Source organism: Medicago truncatula, chromosome 1 (assembly GCF_003473485.1).
Source record: "Medicago truncatula cultivar Jemalong A17 chromosome 1, MtrunA17r5.0-ANR, whole genome shotgun sequence".
Classification (NCBI taxonomy): Eukaryota; Viridiplantae; Streptophyta; class Magnoliopsida; order Fabales; family Fabaceae; genus Medicago; species Medicago truncatula.
Genome location: NC_053042.1, coordinates 48,743,427 through 48,762,654, shown reverse-complemented (window position 1 = coordinate 48,762,654; position 19,228 = coordinate 48,743,427). Strand labels below are relative to the sequence as shown.

Sequence of the window (19,228 nt, the reverse complement as noted above, 5' to 3'; positions counted from 1 at the left end):
TTGAAATATAAAAGATAATAAGTCCAATATATTTTAAAGCTAATTTCATGTCTCAATTATCTTGGACAACAAACCATAACTTCAACATCTTTGCCTTCACACTCAAAAAGAAATTTTGCACAGAAGCTCGAGCTCACCGAGAATGAAGAGAAAATGTGCTTTGCGTCACTTTAAAGAAATACAGACTTCAAATCACTAGTGAATGGGTTGTAATCAAGTTTAGCGCACCCCAAACTATCCAACAATTCATAATTCCTAATCGTTGCCTTTTAATTTTGTTGATTATTTAATGTTTCCTTGTTTGTGCAGATATTGGGGAAAAGAATTTAGTAGTGTTGCCATTTATCTTAAAGGAAACATCAGTGATAATACGCTAGTGAGAAGAACTTAGCATTGATTTATAATATCAACACTCGGCCACTTGAATATTGCTCAAAAAGAATGTTAGTGTAGAGATTTTATTACTGAGTAAAAAATATGTATACATTACCTTTGAATGTAAAAAGTATGTAAATTTTATTTTATTTTTATAATTGTTTAAATGTATATTTTTTTTATAATATGTAAAAAATATGTATTCAGTGTCTGATGCAAAAACTATTTATACTATATTTTTTATAATTGTTTAAATGTATTGAAATATAAAAGATTATAAGCCCAACATTTTTTACCCTTGATCATTCTTATATACATTGCATGTTATATGACATTGTAATTAAACGTATTAAAATATAAAAGATAATAAACCCGACATATTTCAAGAACAATTGAATTAAATTACATAACTGCTTCTCATACCATAAAGAAGAATCAAGAACCGAAGCCGCCCAGTTCACATAGCCTTTGATGGCTAAGAAACCCTCAACATCCTTAATGTCAAACTTCATTTTCAGTGATCTACAATCTTCAAAAACCCGAGAGCCATCCGATATAGGTATGAATTTCAAATTTTCAGATATCACAAAGTTTTATATCATCATTAAACACTTCAATTGAACCAAAAATCTGCACAACTTTTGACTTTTCTTGACCAATGAATACTGAAAATATCTCAACAACAGTAGATGACCATGGTTTATTTTTAGAGAAATGATATTTGAACAACCATTTTTTATAGTAACTTTTTAGAGCTATTTTCTCTCTCTCTCTCTCTCTCTCTCTCTCTCTCTCTCTCTCTCTCTCTCTATTGCTTTGGTTTTTGTGCCACTACTCATTTCCTTTGTAAAATTTTGGTTGTCACAAAAGTTGTCACATATATGGATGTTCAAATAACACAACTCTTATTTTTATGAGAGCGAAGACACCTAACAAGCATTTCAAACAATATTAATTTCATATTCAAACAACTTATTAATTCACAGACCTTAGACAATCACATCATGTTATTATAAATTATAATTCCTATGAAATCAAGTTCTTCTCCGTCATTCGCTGCTTCTCAGTTACCGTTTTTCCGGCGATTCCACCATCTTCTAGCGAGGCCTTGGTGAGTAGTTTTCTGGTATTAAGTTGTTTTAATGGTTTGCCCATGGCCTTTCTTGGCTCCGCCGGAGACGGCGGTGGTGGAGAAAATAAGTTCCACCAAAAAGTTCGCGCAAGCTCTATCTGCGTCTTGTGACATTCATTTGAACAATTTACCACCCAAAGTCTACATTGGTGACACTGTCAGTGTGAAGATATCTCAGGATGAATATGAATCTGGACTTGAAGCTTGTAGGAGTAATCTTCATGGGAGATTGACTTTACACAAAGGGGATCCGCCATTGACGACTAAAGCTTTGAAGCTCAAGCTGTGTGATTTGTGGCCAAGTCTCAAAAACTGGTCGGTTATTCCCTTGGGAAAAGGATTTTTCGAATTCAAGTTCCACTCTGTTGAAGACATGCGCAAAATTTTGGCCCTTAGAGTTGTAAATCTGCAGCCTGGCATACTGAGATTTTACTACTGGACCAAGGATTTCACCCCACAACACCAAGTTCAGACACATGCTCAGGTATGGGTTAGATTGATGCATCTCCCTCAGGAGTATTGGAGGAAGAAAACCCTCTATGAGATTGCTTCTGGAATAGGTACTCCTTTGACCATTGATGAAGCTACACAAGCTAGGTTATTTGGATTGTATGCTAGAGTCTTAGTGGACGTGGATATGTCAGGGAGGTTGTTTGAATCAGTGTTAGTGGAGAGGGAGGGTCATGCTTTTCCAATTGCTATTGAATATGAAAAACAACCACCCTATTGTGGTCATTGTAAGATGTTAGGCCATACTCTTCAAAATTGCAAGAAACTAAGTCCTATGAATATCAAAGAAGGCATTGATAAGGCTAAGGTGCACAAGAAAGCTCAAACTGTTATAACATAAATAGGACCCACTGCAGCAGGTAGATTGGGAGGCAAGCAATCTGAGACATCTCATGAGATTCACCACATTGAGGATGTTGATGTTGCTAACATCACCACCACTACTACTGAGAATATAGACAAGGAATTTGAAGGCAGCTTGTCTCATAATGATAGCATAGAGAAGGAAGGAGTCAATGGGAATGCTTGTGCTTCACATGACATTATTCAAGATCAGAATGAGGATCCTTCATTGGCTCTTCATAATTCATTTTCTCTACTGAAGGATGTTTGTGATAGCTCCCATGCAGCAGAAACTGTTAATGGTGATTGGGAAATTAGGCCTTTGCCACAACCTATCACTACCAATCATATCTCTCTAACAAGTGATAAATTTCCTGTTTTTCCTGTCTTAGAACCTGTGAAAATTGGATTGGAAACTGCAATTACTTCTTATGCTGCAGTTCTGAACAGTGTGGGCATTCTGCCAAAGTCTTGGGGAGACCTTGCTGATGAAGAATCTGATAATTCCTTAGAGAATGATTTCACTTTCCACCCAATGGAGAACTCATCCATTGTCCTGTTAAAAATGTTCACCATAGTAATCTGAAGGATAGGAATGCTGAGATGTTGGTAACAATACCAAAAGACACCAAAATTGCACCTATCTATAGTGATGCTGCTTTAAGAAGTGTTGCAATTTTAAAAACGTTTTGGGGGGGACACCTCCTCTATTGATCATGCTCAGATAGACAAGGAGGATCAAACTGATGTGGATGATGGTCATGCAGATACGGAGTTTACTCCTTTTGTTTCAAATAAACAGAAGAAGAAGAACAAATCACAACAGTCAAAAGGGCTGAAAGATGATTGCATTCACACCCGTGCTAAGAGTGGAATTTCCAAAGCCTATAAAAAATGAAATTGCTGTTGTTGGCTAGAATTCTATTTTGATATGTTTCTTTTGCTATAGTTTCTGTGAGCTTTTACTTTGCCTTGCCTTAGTTTGGATCTGTTGTAATGATTTTATGTACATGGGTTCAGGTCCCTAATCCTGCCTTTTAGTGTTTTTGTGCCTTATCAAAAAAAAAAAGTTCAAGAATCCATGTACAATCAAATAAGTTCAGGAATCAAGTTCAAGAATCCATGAACAAACCACTCAACTACCAGACCACAAAATCAATCAAAAGTGAGATTGATTTCATTTCAAAAGTCAACCCATAGAACAGTTATTTGATCATTAAAAAAAATTAAAACTAAAACTTGTAAAAAAAAGTAGCTCTACACTTAAAACACTAAAAACTCAGCAGAGTAGTTCCACAACCGAAAACATCTGATGCAAGTTAAACCAACCAGCAGTCCTTGGTCAAGATAGAAAGCTATACAAACTGACCAGTCAACATAAATTAACTAACAACTTATTCCACCACAAAAGCTCAAAAAGGCACAAGGTGAGAGATCATGGTAAAAACATTGATGGCCAAAAATATTAACTTTTTCCATGTAAAATGCCACCATGAATGTAATGTATCCAAACACAAATTATTTTTAGTCAGAATCACTTAACCAAAATCAATTCTGCCTCCCCACCACATGACCAAAATCAATTCTACATAATCAATTCTCACTCATACTCTTATTCATACTCTTATTTATTGAATTTCACTCTATTGTTAATAAAAGAAATAAGTAAACAATACTAATATTTAAAAAAAAAACCGTGTGCACAATTCAAATGTTACATCCTTTATATCTAATGGTTGCAAACATGCTTACCCTAATTCCAAACCCTAAACCTAAAAATTTTGGCTCCAAATATTTGAAATTTAAATCCCACATTTTCATTATGAGCTTGCGTATTCCCAATGATGCATTCCACTATCTTCTAACATTGAAAAAATAAAGCATTGTAACACAGATCGTAAAATGCTCCTTTCCTTCAAACCCTTTCCATCATTCATCCTTCCTTTTTCTTCCTCAAAAAAAAAAAAAACTCAATCCTTCTCTATTGTCACTTTTTTCCCCTTCTCAATTTCCCAATCCACGTTTCCTTCCCATCTACTTTATCTGATACCCAAATGCGAATGTGAAACCGAATGTGAATTCGGAGAAGCTTTCTAATCTTCTGAACATTGCGGAGGTGGAGACAGATGTGGAGGCGGAGGAGAAGCTTTCACTCTCTTCCATGTCTTCTCTACTTTCACAATCGTATTTCTCCTCTCATCCCTCGCCTTCGTCGACTCGACCTCCACCGTCAGCGGTGAATTTTCTCCTGCAGCCTCCTCTCTAGGTCTCTTCATCCCGTTGCCTCTTTCGCTTCCCGTTCATTCAACACCAACACCATGCGCCAGTACGAGGAACACTCAGACAAGTCCAATGTTTCCGATCGTCGTTGATGGCTCTTTTCCTCTCAAGTAGTTGTTATCGCTCTTTTACTCAATTTCTCTATTTTATTTAATTCATACACCAACGCCATGTTGTTCTTATGGGTTTTGGCTGTTTTGGTGTATAGGCGATTGTGTTTTGGCCTAGCAGCAGTGCCCTGTTTTTGCTGTTCAAAAAGTATTTAGTTAGGTCTTTAATTTTTCTTCTAAAAATTGGTTTCTTAAATTACAAATGAAAGTAATTTGTTGTTCTGATTGAGTTTTTAGTTTTCATCCTTTTCAATTTCCAAATGTTATAGTGAATTTATATATAGGATTAGATCAATAATATATAAATTTTAGTAAGTTTGGGTTTATTTTGTGTGTGAAGATTCACTTTGTTTTTTTGGTACAGTACAATATGAATTGAAAGGTTAAAAGTTCAGTAATTTTTTTTTTTTGAAGAAGTAAAAGTTCAGTAATTGATTTTTTTTTTTTCAGCGTTTTCAGTTTTCAATTTCCAAATCGACACTATTATGGTGAGATAATAATTTTCTGTATCATTATATTAATAATGTAATATGAGTTTTTAGCAATTTTTGGGTGAAGATATTCAAATTTGATTCCATAAAGTATTAATGTATTATCACTTTTTGTTAATCTTTTTTAGATAAATTTAATTGCACCCATCATTATAGCATTATTGTGATGAAACGAGGTAGAAAAAAATGAACCAAGAGGAGAGGATTTCAGTTAGATTCACGACGACAGAGGATTTCATAGACGAAGGATGAAAGGTGTTGTCGCTGCCATCCTTTCAAGGAATGTAAGAGGCTCATCACTCTCTTTTTAAGAGCATGCTCCCAAAGTGATTGGGAACATCAAATTCACTTTTTTTTATCTCATTCTCTTCTTACTTTTAATTTCATTTTATTCTGTAATAATGATAATGAGATTGTTTCTATCTACACTTTATAGGTTCTGCAAATATGGTTCAAAGAAGAAAAACCATGAGCCTTGGATTATGATTTGAGAAAATGGTTTAAGACTCTATTTGTTGTGTAATTTCCATCAATGCTCTCACTACTCAAAGACAAAACTCCAATTCTCATAATCACGAAACCAAAAGGCATCATTCCTTCTCAAATTAATTTTTTCTTCTCACTCAGAATAATCATGCATCTTCTCATTCAATCTTATTCATTATTCTCATGTGAATCAGTTCATCTTCATCTTTTCGTAATCTGTAAATGCATGTTACTTTTTGGTTTCTTCTCAATTGAAATTTTCAGTTTCTGAGTAGCTATTGATTTCAATTATTTCATTTCTTTATCTTGCAGAAAAATTGCCAAATCCAGGAGGAAATTCATGTTAGTAAGTCATTCTTTTATAATATTGTACATGCAGTTGTGTATCTAGGCTTGAAAGAGTGGTACAAGTTGCATAAAATGTTATATTTTTGAGTCGACTATGTTGTGAATTTTGGTTTAGGTATTTCTATTTAGAGTATCGAGACTATCTATTTTGTTACTAGACTTCAGGAAAAGTATAGTTTTGAGTCGATTATGTTGTCAATTTTGGTTTAGAAGTTTCTATTTCGAGTATCAGAAACTATCTATTTTATTAAAGCATTCTGCCAATGTTTGTCGTGATCAATATGTTTGAACTCAATGAAGAATTTTGATTTCTTTTTATTTTATTCATTATTCAAGTGTCTTTCAATATGTCTGTAATGATTTTCATTCATTCTATTGAAATCAGAGTTATATTAACATTCATATATTCGATAACCTATCAATTTGTTTGAGAACAACTAATATGCATGTTAACACTGTTTGAAAAAGAAAACTAATATGTATGCTAAGAATCAAACATAATGCTAAGAAACATAGTAAATCTGTCATATATGTTTGATCAAATTCAAACTTAAACATTTTATTCTGATGTATTATTTGAATCAAGTTATCAAGCTTTTCCAATTGATAAATAAGTGATTGGATGGTCAATATTTTTTATTATCAAATTGGATGGTTAATATAACTCTATCAAATATGTAATCAAAGGTCTATCTGCGCATGTCAGTCCTATATGGTGATTTCCTAAAGTTTAGTTTCAAAGCATACAATAACATCTTTCTATCATATGCTTGATCATGGAAGATGCAGTTACATCATAAGAAAGGAATTTGAGATTTTAGTTTTATCTATTATTTAAAAAGTTTATCTATTATTTAGCTATATTTCAATCAAAGATTTAATCCTATGTATAATATGCATATTCTATATACAAAGCCATAATACATGATCTATAGGAAATGCTCAGTAATCACGGTTGCATTGACATATATTTTAATTTTATCTTTTCATGTACGAGGCATACTAACAACATTCTCTTAAATTATTGTTGTCTTTAAAGTTACTGACATTTTAATATTGAGTTGCGACTGTGCGATATAATTTTGTTTTTGTCTATTGTTTTTGCATTGTATATGACCTGTGCGACATCACGGGTGAAAAGTCTAGTTTAAATTGAGACGGAGAAAATGTGTTTCAATGAAGGGTTTTTGAAGTCCCATTAATTTCCGTATAGGATATTAATGTGCCCTATACGGAAACAGACCTAAAACGAATTGATATACACCCTCCGGTCACTATTATAAGCAAAAATCTACATTTTAGATTCATTCATTTAATGATGCACATGGTCTTTATTATAGACCACATATATCATTAAATGAATAAACCTAAAATATAGATTTTTGCTTATATTAGTGATCGGAGGGTGTAGTTCACAATTATGTCATGATTACTTGATGAAGAATATTTACTTCACCTGTGTTTATAGAATCATAAAAACAATACTAATTTGATTTTTAAAATGTAATTGTTTTTATTAAATAATTGTTAATTGATAAAAAAACAGTTGGAAAAAAATTAAAAGAAAAAGAAATATAAAAGCCAATTCAGCGTGTCACATCATCAAAATTACACTGTCAACGTGTCACATCGTCAAAATTATATGAGGGTTTAAAACGAAAGAATCTTAATATTACAGGGTTGAAATTTAAACTTTTTTTTACAGGGAGTAAACCAAAACTCGCCTATATGTAAAGACATAGTAACCCTTTAAATTAAAAAGCATAATAATAAAATCCCTCACGACGCCGTGGATAATTTGCAGGTTCTGAGATATGATTTTGAATCCATTTATATGGAGGAGTTTAGGAGTAATAATATTATCAAGAGAGGACTTATATAACATTATAGTGAAATGTGGAAGAAAATAGACATTGACTAATGAGCAGAAAAAGCGATTGGCAACAAGGAAGGTAGGTTTTTCTTGTTGGCATCTTCATTTAACTGATTCTAGTGTCCATTGAGCCTTAAAGTTCTTGGCAGTTCATTTGATCATTGTGAGTGTTTGAAGTGAAGTGAATAGTTGTTTTTCTTCAAACTGGTTGCAAAACGGAGGGTTCGCTGATCAGTGGCCTTGCTTCACCAACAAACATTAAAAAACCAAGTGGATTAGGAAAATTAAATCATTCATCCATCAAAACATATAAACATGAAAAACATAGAGGAAAATATACATTAATTCATGTACAGGCACACTTGTGCAATTGCACTTGTTCACGATTGCCTAATTATAATAACATAGAGGAATCAACATGAACGTTTTAGAGGATAGTAAAAGGCATATATATGCGACATGTACATTGTAGATCACCAATTAAAGCTGATTGATTCGAAGTGAAGATTATCAGCCAAACCAGAAGCACATATTCTAGCAACTTCATGTCTCATTTTTCTTGGACCACAAGTCATAACTCCAACATCTTTGCCTTCACACTCAAACAGAATTTCTGCAAAATTAACAAATTCTGAATATCATCAATTGCCATCTCATTGATACAAGATACATAGCAAGAGATAAGTCTCTGCAGTTGTGTGCGGAAGATACTCAATTTACACAAAACAAAAAAAAACTTAATAAAATTTACAAAATTACCCTGCCTCACTTACTCTTGAGATCAGGTCTTGAGCCAAAATGTACATTGGTAGCTTGCACTAAAGATTGATGAGGAAGGCTCTCAAGCTCTCTTTCTGAACCATAAATCCATGACCCTGGTGATCTTGCTGGTGTTGAAACTTCTACATTCATTATATGCTTATTTTCTAATTTGTTTAATCTCTTCAACCAAAGAAAAACAACACTAGAACATATACATATACATGAACAAAATGAAAACATGTACCACATAACCCCGTAGGTCCAGTTATATACTTCACCTGAGTTATTTTCAATCGGATAAATATAGTAACGAGTAACAATTCCTAAAAAGAGGAGAAACATGACGAACGATGATGTGATTATAGCACCAAGCCATAACCAGTTATTTGGGCCTAATACAGCTGAGATAGGACAATCAGAGAGGTTTGTTTTAAACCATATCGTTTGGATTTGTTTTTGAGTATCTTTTGAAGGTTCTTGTTTTTCTCTTGTGATGTAAGCTTCAATTTGTAACTGAAGCTGAGAGATTCGAGTTTTTAAACCAGAAATAGGAAGCATAAGATCTAACATGGTTAGATCAGCGTAGTTTTTGAAAATACAAACAAGTAGGAGTTTTGGAGGTTGGAATTCTTGTTGTTGGCTTTGAAATATGAGATCTCGGATTATAGATATGAAGGGAGTTACGCCACTTCCGCCACTCACCATCACAATCTGCTCATGCCTGTTTTAGAGATAGAATGATGATAAATTAGCTTTCAATTGAAAATTGTTTTGTTGTGAAAATAGAAACCGAAATCTGAAGAAAGACCGAGTAAAATGTAAAACAAAAACAGGCTAGATTTATAAAGGTCGGACAGTGTGATTACATTCCTAGGAGCAGAGCGGCTAGGTTTTACTTTTCACTACTCCGCCTGCTCCAATAGTTTTAAATTGCAGTCCGCAACCATAATTTATCCTTATTTTACCACAGTATAAACGTTTGCAGCATAAACAGAACCAGCGGTTTAACTATGAACGTCAACATAGTTTTTGAAAATACAAACAAGTAGGAGTTTTGGAGGTTGAAATTCTTGTTGTTAGCTTTGAAATATGAGATCACGGATTATAGATATGAAGGGAGTTATGCGACTTCCACGACTCACCATCACAATCTGTTCATGCCTGTTTAGAGACACAACAATGATGATAAATTTATTTGTTGTAAATATAGAAATCGGAATCTAAAGAAAGATCGAGTAAAACACATAAAAAACAACCTAGGTTTAACGAGGTCCGACAATGTGACTACAATTACAGTCTGCAACCGCAAATTGCGGCCGCAGCATAACACATTTAAACACTTAACCTCAATATAAAGGTTTGCAGCGTGAACGCAACCGTGATTTACAGTACTATATATCAAGAAGAAGCATTTTGCTATTTGATGTTTGCTACGAGTACCAAACTAACCTTAGAAATTGTGCAGTATGGGGTCCGTAAGGTCCTTCAACTGAAATATTAAGATGATCCAAAGATGAAGAAGAAAGTTCCTGATACAGCTTGTTTGACCAGCTACCCACATTTTTTATGGCAACACTCAGATAGTTAGTCTCCATATTACAACTAGAAGTCACTGTAAAAGGGTGCCATTGCAGCTTGGAAACCTTTGGAACATTTATGAACACCAAGCTTGTGGGGTTATAGTATAAACCTGAAGTTAGGAATTAAACAAAAAAAATGATAAATTTGTTAACAAAACTTGGTTAGGTAACGGTAGAAATATTTTTTTATTACTTGGTATAAACTTTTTACAGTGTCAACAAATCACAACCGATCATATGTATAACTTTAAAAATAGTTATAATTAAAGTCAAACATTTTAAACAATCTCATGATTATGATTTATTGAAAATGTAAAAAAACTTTACACTAACCATCTATATGAATTAAATACCAAACCTATTCTTCCATATTAAGTTTTGATTTTCTTACTAGGATTCTTGGAGAAGTTGAGCTCAAGGGCATCACAAGGTAAAAGGCGAGCAGATAGTAACCGAGCATGTTGGCGAGATTGTAAGAATCTAAGGTGTCTATCAATGAGGAATAGGAAAACCCCAGGAGCAATTACGCACATGGATCCAACTCCAGCATGGATGGCAAAGAATAAGATATAGAGAATGTAGAGATGGTGAGTGTAGAAGAATACTTCATACATCTTGCGCCTTATTTGTGGAATGCTTGTTATCCACATAGCTAATGCTATTAAACTTGCAATCTCTCCAGCTACATTGGATACATATGTCTTGCTCCACTCTAGCATCTGAGAAATCATCAAATTATATTTTTAGATGTATATATATATATATATATATATATATATATATATATGCATGACTGGAACAAACATGTTAATTCATATTAATGATCTTTCTGATGGACCAATCTCTCTCTTTATAGTATGTGACCAATCTCTTTGACTCTCTCTTTATATAGTATGTTAATAAACTATTTTGGGTTTCTGGTTTTATTTTCTAGGCTAAATACATATTTTCGTCCTTTGACAAAAATATAAGGTTAGTTTTTAAGTTTTTTAAGTTTCAAATATGTCCAATTACTTAAAAGGATATATTTGAAACTTAAAAACTTGAAAAATTTCAAATAGATGCACTAAATTAATAACTTAAAGGACCTCTTTTTTTTTTAAAGAACTTAAAGGACTTATTTAAAACTTAAAAGACATAATGGAAGCTTAAAAAAACTTAAAGCACTTATTTGAAACTTAACAAACTTAAAGAACTACCCTGCTATTTTTGTCAAACTTAAAGGATTAAAAGAGGTACGCTCCGTGTTGACGGTAGTTGTTGTTTATCGTACCTTAAGGATATTATCTGTCGCGGTTGTTTGCATCGTTGGTGGATTGTGATAACAAGACCTATGCGTGCTTTGGTTCGTAAATGGTTGGTTTAGCCTGAAAGAGCTTTTAGCTTGCTTCGTTCAGAAGGGAGTAGTTGGAACTTGGGTCATTTCTATGTTGGCAGTCAATCCATATGCCTTTCAGAAGCTCTGAATGCTCACTCTACTTTTTTTTTTTTTTTGCAATTTGGTTTCGTGCCCACACGTGAGTTCACTGGATTGCCCGTGGTAATGATTGTTTAGAGATGTGTCCTTTTTATACCACTTATGTGCTGATTTGTTGTATCCCCGTTATGGGTCGTTTTTGTGGTTTATTGGGTCAGGTATATGCCCCCTAGTCTTGTACTTCCTAATTTTTTTTTTAATTTTATTTCTTATTTTGGCTTTAAAAAAAAAAAGAGGTATTTTCTCTATTTTCTAATAAAACTAGCAATTATCACCTGAAAATAATGAAAATGTTATGGCTTTGGATAAGTAATTTACTTAGTATTATACTATAAGGTTTCAATCAAATGACAACATCCTTCTAGAAGTTTGATTTATTAATTTCAAGGGACAAAGTTCAAATATCATTAACAAATGACAAGATCCTTTAAGTTTGATGCAATTAATAATTTTTGCAAATAGAAATCAAAAGCTAGTGTATATTCTTTTATTTTCAGAAAATAGAAATCAAAAGCTATTTTCAGAAACTCAAATATAAGCAAAAGAACAAGCTATATTTAGTGGACTCAAATATAATCAAATTCCAACTAATTTCATGATATTTAATGTTATCATTTAAAAAAAAACATCATTTAATTAATATTCTCATCACAACAAATTTTCATAAAAAAAAGTTTGAGAATAAATATATTACAACAATAAAAATTAAATGATGATGTTAACTAGCATTCTTGATTGGTTTATAAATTGTTTTTTCCTTTGTTTTTCCTCATAATTTTGAAATTCAATATATTAAAAAATTGTTATATTGTCCAAGAGGCGTCAACTACAAGTGGTAACAATTTGACTTTGTAACCTTGAAGAGTTGTGAAATGGTCACCATTATTAATAATAATTGTTTCCCTTTACCCATTTATGTTTGAAAATAAAAATTAAATGTTTAAAATCTAGCTACTAACTAACTTCATAATTGGCGTCCAAATGAAGAAGAGACAATATATTCTATTCAATTCCAAACAGAAAGAGACAATAGATTCCTTGCCACATATATTATGGATCTCAAATGCATACCATATAACCTTATCCTATACAGAATTTCAATTGTCTGTTTTTTTTTTTTTTTTTGGAGGTAATTAAGATTGGACATCAAAAAAACATGTACAGTATATATACCTACCTCAATCATTTGGTTAGTGATGGCCCAATAAATGATAAAACCAATGGAATGAGCAGCAAAGAGAACCATAGATAATTGTCCAAGCCAGATATGATACTTGATGCTTGACTCAGATGTGAGTCCAACAAGAGGCAGAATAGAAGACATTCTTGTGACTGGAAAGAACAAAAATGCCAAACATATGTTTCCTATGTAAGCAAGTCTCAAAGATACACTCCTCAACTTTGCTTCCCATCTATTACCAAGACCAATAATCAATACACCAAATTATACAATAATCTTTATTTCATGTAGTTTAACGTATTGTTGTTAACAAAACAAATTTAATCTAATATAATGTGCTAAGAAAAGTTTAGATTATTTACATTTTCTCATCTTGTTTGTGCATGCGGAGGTGATCGAAACCGGTATGTAAGTAATTGGAAAGGGACCATATCAAGAGTGCAGCAAACATGAGTACAAAAATAAGCTCCATAGCTGAAACAATTCCAATTGGAGACATAACCAGGAATGGACGTCTCAGGAAGCCTAAACATCTCTTTAGAGCGCCGCCGCTGGAACCAAAACTTATATATCTATGACTTCTAAAGGGAAACTAAAGAATACTCCATGTCTAGATAATTAATTAAAAATTCGAGTAATTAAGGATATCTAGGATAGCATAATTTAGAATTAACTAACCTTCTGGAAGGCAACTTTTCTGTTATTTTTTCTTGATGAAAATGGAGATAAATACAACTCAGAGCTCCAATGAACATCATAGGGAATGTGAAAAACAGGAGATTTATCCCTAATAAAGTTAAGAACTACTGTAATAATAATCTTCAAAATTTAGATTGAATAATTTGATATAATTATAAAATAAAAACGAAATACACAAACACGTAATTACCTTGCCCTCTGAAGTATGTAGAATTGAACTTGTTTTGTAGCATGGGAGCCCAGATCTTTTTGTAAATCTTAGTAGGCAACAAGATCCAAACAGATAGCCACCCAAGAAACATCACAAGAAAAATGATTCTTAGGAATATTATTGTGTGTCTCTTCATCATCATACTGCACATTCGTGTGTAGAGAGTCTCAATTTCAGTTCACTACATAATCTGCATCCTGTAGAATATGAAAGGTTTATATATAGATAAATCAAGACACCACTATGGCTATATATGGTGATTGCTAAGGCTAATAACAGTTACAGATATTACTATTATTATTGGTGCGCCTCACGTCTAATTACTCGGTATACTTGGCCTCACAGCTAACAGAATACAACAACGGCTTCTCACTAACATAGCACATGAATTATCAAGGGCACAAACCCCATAAAATATGCTCACAGCCAAACCATAGGCCGTAACAACAGGGGACCTTATCTGTATAATTCGTTTTCAGATAAATCAACAATGCCAACGTTCAAGAAAAGAAAGAAAAATCAGAATTGTGATCCTAAGCAATAATGGAATATAAGATATGTGGAGGTAGTGAAAAGAGTGAAGAGTGAAGACTTCTGTTGGTTACTATGGAGTCAAAATAGCAAACCCCACTTGCTTTCACAAAAGAAAAGAAAACGAAATGTGTGAGAGTTGTCTTCTAAAACCACAAGCACTAGCTATATATAATACCACCAAAAGATTTGCTACACCCTATCCAATGTGGTGCACGTTTCTAACTAACTTCCTGTGCTTAATATGTAGTGGAGCAAAACCCAGTCAAAGTAAAGACTAATATATTTATCTTCTAAAATAAATATAACATGATTTTCGCTTCAAACTTGTCTAAAGCTAGAAATAGGAGCCGATCTTAGAGAACATCTGTTTGCATATAAGTAACATGGGGTTTTTACATCTGTTTGAAGATTATTAGGCTAAATCCAATACCAAGAAAAGTGGCAATGGCAATTCCAAATATATCCGCAACAATGGCAAAATTTTGAGTAAAAAAAACCTGTCATGCACAATTAACATTTGTGAGACAATTTGAGAGAGCATGTAAAAACAGCTTCTGACTTCTCTATAAGTTGCTTTTAAGTTATAACTTACTTTCATAAGCTCTCCGTGATAGCTTATGAAAACGACTAATTATAACTTATATGAAAATAGTTTGACTTTATTTTATTTTTCTTATAGAAATAGCTTATAGATAAGCACTTATATGATAGATGTTTATGCTATATAAGCGCCTAATTAAGCCGTTTGCCCAAACAAGGCCTTACTTATAGAAATTTTGTATTTATTTGATCTTACTTTGATTCACAAAATTGCACTAGGCTATTAATCACCGCCAGCACACACATATACAACGAAGTGGAGGGGATACAGAATTCTAGTTGGATACGATACCACTATTAATACTATTAATCTGTGAATCAATCTTTATAGCAGATAAAAAAATCAGTTTGGCATTCAAAACCTTTGTCCGAAACTAGAAATGGAATCAATAGTACATAGATTGTTAGGATATAAAGAACATGGGGATATTTACATGTATTTCAAGACTTTTACACCAAATCCGATTCCAAGAAAAGTAGCAATGGCAATTCCAAATATACCAGCAAGAATACCAGGCAAAATGAGGGATTTCCACCCTTTTGCTGTTGCCATTCCACATGCTGTTGTTGGGCCTCCAACATTAGCATTTGATGCTATGAGTAACAACTTCAAGTCAAAGCGAACAAGTCTTCCCAGTCCAAGTATCAAAGCAAGATGAATTGTTATCTGAACAAAAGAAAATAGAAAAATACTTGGTGCTGTGTCCATCACACTCCTTATGCTCCCACTTGCACCTATCACCCCAAAGAATACCTATTCCTCACAGCAAGTGACATAAACCGTTAACTAGTCAGTTTATGAGATATTGAAATTGCATATTGATGCTGTTATTACTGTCATTATGTTTTTAGGAACTACCCAATAACATAATTTCTTTGAGAGTCTAAGTGTATGTTTGGGTTGAAGGTGAATTGAACATAATCACAGGAGACCACCATGATTTTGACAAAATCTACACTTTGGAGTTTCAGCAAAATGACGGTGCCACCGTAAGTTCGCCAAACTAACCGGCAATCCAAACATATTAAGTGCAAAAACCTGTCCACGATGAATAACAACCAACCTGTATGAGAATCACGGCCATAGCTTCACCAGAGGGTGCAAGAGAAGCAAATGGTTTGGGAAATACAGTTGCAAATATTACAGCAATTGCTGTTACCAATGGCAGATTACCCCCTTGGATTCCAAAATGCCCTGTAAGAATATTGGCAACCTTGCACATGGCAAAGGACACAGCAAGTGAAGTAGCCATTTGTAGCACTGGAAGTTTATCACCAGACCCAGACATGGTAGTCATTGTATCATCTAACAACAACAACAAAATCAGTGTCAGGGAAATAATTAAATACTACATTATAATAGAAAGTTAACTTCAAGTGACTGGAAAATATAAAATAAATAATCATAGTGATATTATAATCAAATAGAATTTGAACTACCATTTACTGAAGCTGAGGACTCCGGAGGTACTTTAGAGGCCAATAGAAACAATGTTGAAAAATACACTGCACAAATAACATTATCCGCAGCTAAGCCAGCAGCTAAAATTGAGGGGGGAACACCAAGAGCATCAGATATGGCAACATAATTGACAGCTGCACAATAAGGAAAACAGTAATATGTAAGGTAAGCCAAGTCTAGGTTGAAGATACAAATGTTTCCGGCAATATTGATGAGCGTGCTAAAAAAATAAAATAAGAGTTACCTCCACCAATATGTCTACCCATGAGAGCAGCTGCTATCTTCCAACTATCCTGACCAAGTGATCGCATTGGAACAAGTAGATATGCTACTACTGTCCCGACTGTAGTTGCAACTGTTATGATAATGTAGGTTAAAAAATCAGGTTCAATGGGTCACTAACGTTCAGACAATGAACAATAATGTTCAGACAGATTGCTTTCTAAAATAACATTTTTAATGAGATGAATTGATATGAGATGTAAAAAGGATAGAGTAAAATAGCAACATAAAGAAAATGTCTTTATTTGATAAATAAATTTTGTGATCCTTTCATAAAAAATACCTGAAGTTAACTTGTGTGATGCTGAGTGACTTTTAATTTTCTTTTTAAGATTCTGTTGTTACATACTGATAATATTTTTACAAGGAATGTCATTTGAACAATTTATAACTGCTAATGTGACTGAAAGAGAGGGAAAAAAAGGCCAAAATGTATTTCATCCACACATATATATATATATACCAAATAATATTGAGTCAACTACTAAATTGGTCCTTCATGGTCTCAAATTAGTCCCTGAAAATACAACAATTCAGAAAAACTCTACCAGTCTATAAAACGTTGTCAAATTAGTCCCTCAGATAGACTTTGTGAACCCAGCTGCTAACATGGGCGTTAAACAATCAGTTTGACCATATGTGTACGTGTTGACTGAGCTGCAATGTCATATGTCTAATCTCAAAAACTAAAATAAAACTCTCTTCTTTCAATAGTAAAATTAAAGTCATTTCCTTCCAATGGGTGGGAGAAACTCTCATTTTAGTTTCTGAGATTGAGAATAACATGACAGCAAGCTTATATCAATATAGCTTAGAAACAACTTATATTATAGCACATACAAAAAACAATTTAATGTTATTTTATCTTGTGCTATATTTATAGCTTATACATAAGCGCTTCTGAAAAGAAAAAGGAGAGAAGTGAGTTACCAGAACCAAGCAAGAAAGGCAAGAGAAGTGTGCCAGTGGAACTTATAACTCGTCGAAGATCAGCCCTAAAGAGAAGCAAGGGAATGGCGAGAGGAAGAAGAAACTTCAGAACCAAGTCATAAGCAGGAGCATTAACAGAAAGAATCCCCAAATTACTAGCAGCAAGACACACCAAAATACTCACAATAGCTCCACTCACTGTTTTCCCAATCTCCGTCTTCTCCGACCAGATTCCGAAAGCCGCAGCTGCGAATAAAGCCGTCCAGTTTCCCCATTCGTCGTTGGGAGAAATCAGAGGGAAATTCAAGTTCAACTTCCCACCGATCGCTTCTGTAGAAACCAAATTACGTTTAATTCCGAGATTATGGCTCTTGAATTTGGTTAATGTTGAAGAAGATGATGAACGGGAATTGAATTTAGGTTTCGGAAGTAACGGTTTTACGCGGGAAAATGAATGTGAAGAAGAGGAAGAAGAAGGAGAAGATCTCAGTGTTAAAATGCAAGAAGCCATTAATCACGTCTAAGCTTTCAGATTAGTTATTTTTGTTTTAATACTGTGTTCATTTTTTTAGTGAATCTGGAATTTCTTAAATTCAAAGATCAAAACCATTCATTCAAGGTACCGTTTGGCCAGACTTTTTTTCGATCTAAAAGCTACTTTTAAACAAAGTTAAAATAAAGCTCTTTAAGAAAAAGGTTAAAGTTGTTTGGTTTCTTTATTTTTTTTTAGTTCTAAAGTTATTTTTGAGTTAAAAGCTGTTTGGCAAAATATTGTACAAAACTTTGAATTTATTATTTTTTGGTGGTGTCTGGGGTTCGAACCCGGGACCTTGCATATATTTATGCATTGTCTATAAATAAAAAAACTTTGAATTCATTATGAATTAACATAATAAATAAAAAAATGTCAAAAATATTTTTTGAAGGGAAAAAATGTTTAAAATATAAAAGATATATTTTTACCAATACTATATTTACTCAATGACGTTTATTTTGTGTAACATGAATACAAATTTGTATCATCATATAAACGACTTGTTAAATATTTGAATAGGATAAATAATTTAAGGAGGCTCAAATAATAACATAAATAATATCAAAGTAGTTTGAAAAATTAAAAACAATAATCATTTTTTTTTAAAGACATAAATCATCACAAACTCAAATATTTCTACTCTCCATCAACGCAACTCTTATTTGATTTCTAACTTTATTCATGTAGCCTCCATCTTGCACTCTTCCTGGATTATATGAACTGATTTCTTCATTTATATTGCTTTCTTCGTCACGCTCAATCATATCTATAATATGTATATGTGTGTATATATAATGAGAATAATTGGTTTTTTCTTTTCCAATTATACTCCATAACAAATTTTGTTATAAGAATACCATATTTTTAGTGTTGGTCAAAAAGATAAGAATTTATATATATAATATTATATTTGTTACATTGCTGGTGTCATTGAAAAAGATATGTTTAGTTTTTTTAATAAGAAAAAGATATGCATAGTTTGTTACAATACAAATGTGTAAATTATATATAAATATATTTTTTTTAGGC

The 19,228-nt window shown here is 33.0% G+C and overlaps 2 protein-coding genes across 5 annotated transcripts; both read right to left on the bottom strand.

Annotated features, from left to right (window-relative positions):
- Positions 1-8,272: 8,272 nt before the first annotated feature.
- On the bottom strand, positions 8,273-14,569 carry LOC11429188 (ferric reduction oxidase 4). 4 transcript variants are annotated; one of them, XM_003592162.4, is made up of 9 exons: positions 14,149-14,568; positions 13,836-14,053; positions 13,625-13,733; positions 13,309-13,497; positions 12,944-13,178; positions 10,681-11,008; positions 10,159-10,399; positions 8,721-9,430; positions 8,273-8,560 (listed from the first exon to the last, which is right to left on the bottom strand). In XM_003592162.4, exons 2-9 carry the CDS (start codon positions 14,005-14,007, stop codon positions 8,421-8,423), a joined length of 2,124 nt encoding a protein of 707 aa, XP_003592210.2. In that variant the 5' UTR covers positions 14,008-14,053; positions 14,149-14,568; the 3' UTR covers positions 8,273-8,420. The 4 variants fall into 4 exon arrangements, with proteins under 4 accessions (XP_003592210.2, XP_039685854.1, XP_039685853.1 ...); XM_039829920.1 differs by having other exon boundaries at positions 13,309-13,494; positions 13,836-14,569; XM_039829919.1 differs by having other exon boundaries at positions 13,836-14,568.
- Positions 14,570-15,295: 726 nt separating this feature from the next.
- On the bottom strand, positions 15,296-18,234 carry LOC11428143 (uncharacterized membrane protein YjcL). The gene is made up of 5 exons (XM_003592161.4): positions 17,665-18,234; positions 16,697-16,807; positions 16,431-16,586; positions 16,055-16,296; positions 15,296-15,744 (listed from the first exon to the last, which is right to left on the bottom strand). The coding sequence occupies exons 1-5, from the start codon at positions 18,173-18,175 to the stop codon at positions 15,421-15,423; spliced, it is 1,344 nt and encodes a 447-aa protein (XP_003592209.2). The 5' UTR covers positions 18,176-18,234; the 3' UTR covers positions 15,296-15,420.
- Between the last annotated feature and the right edge of the window lie 994 nt (positions 18,235-19,228).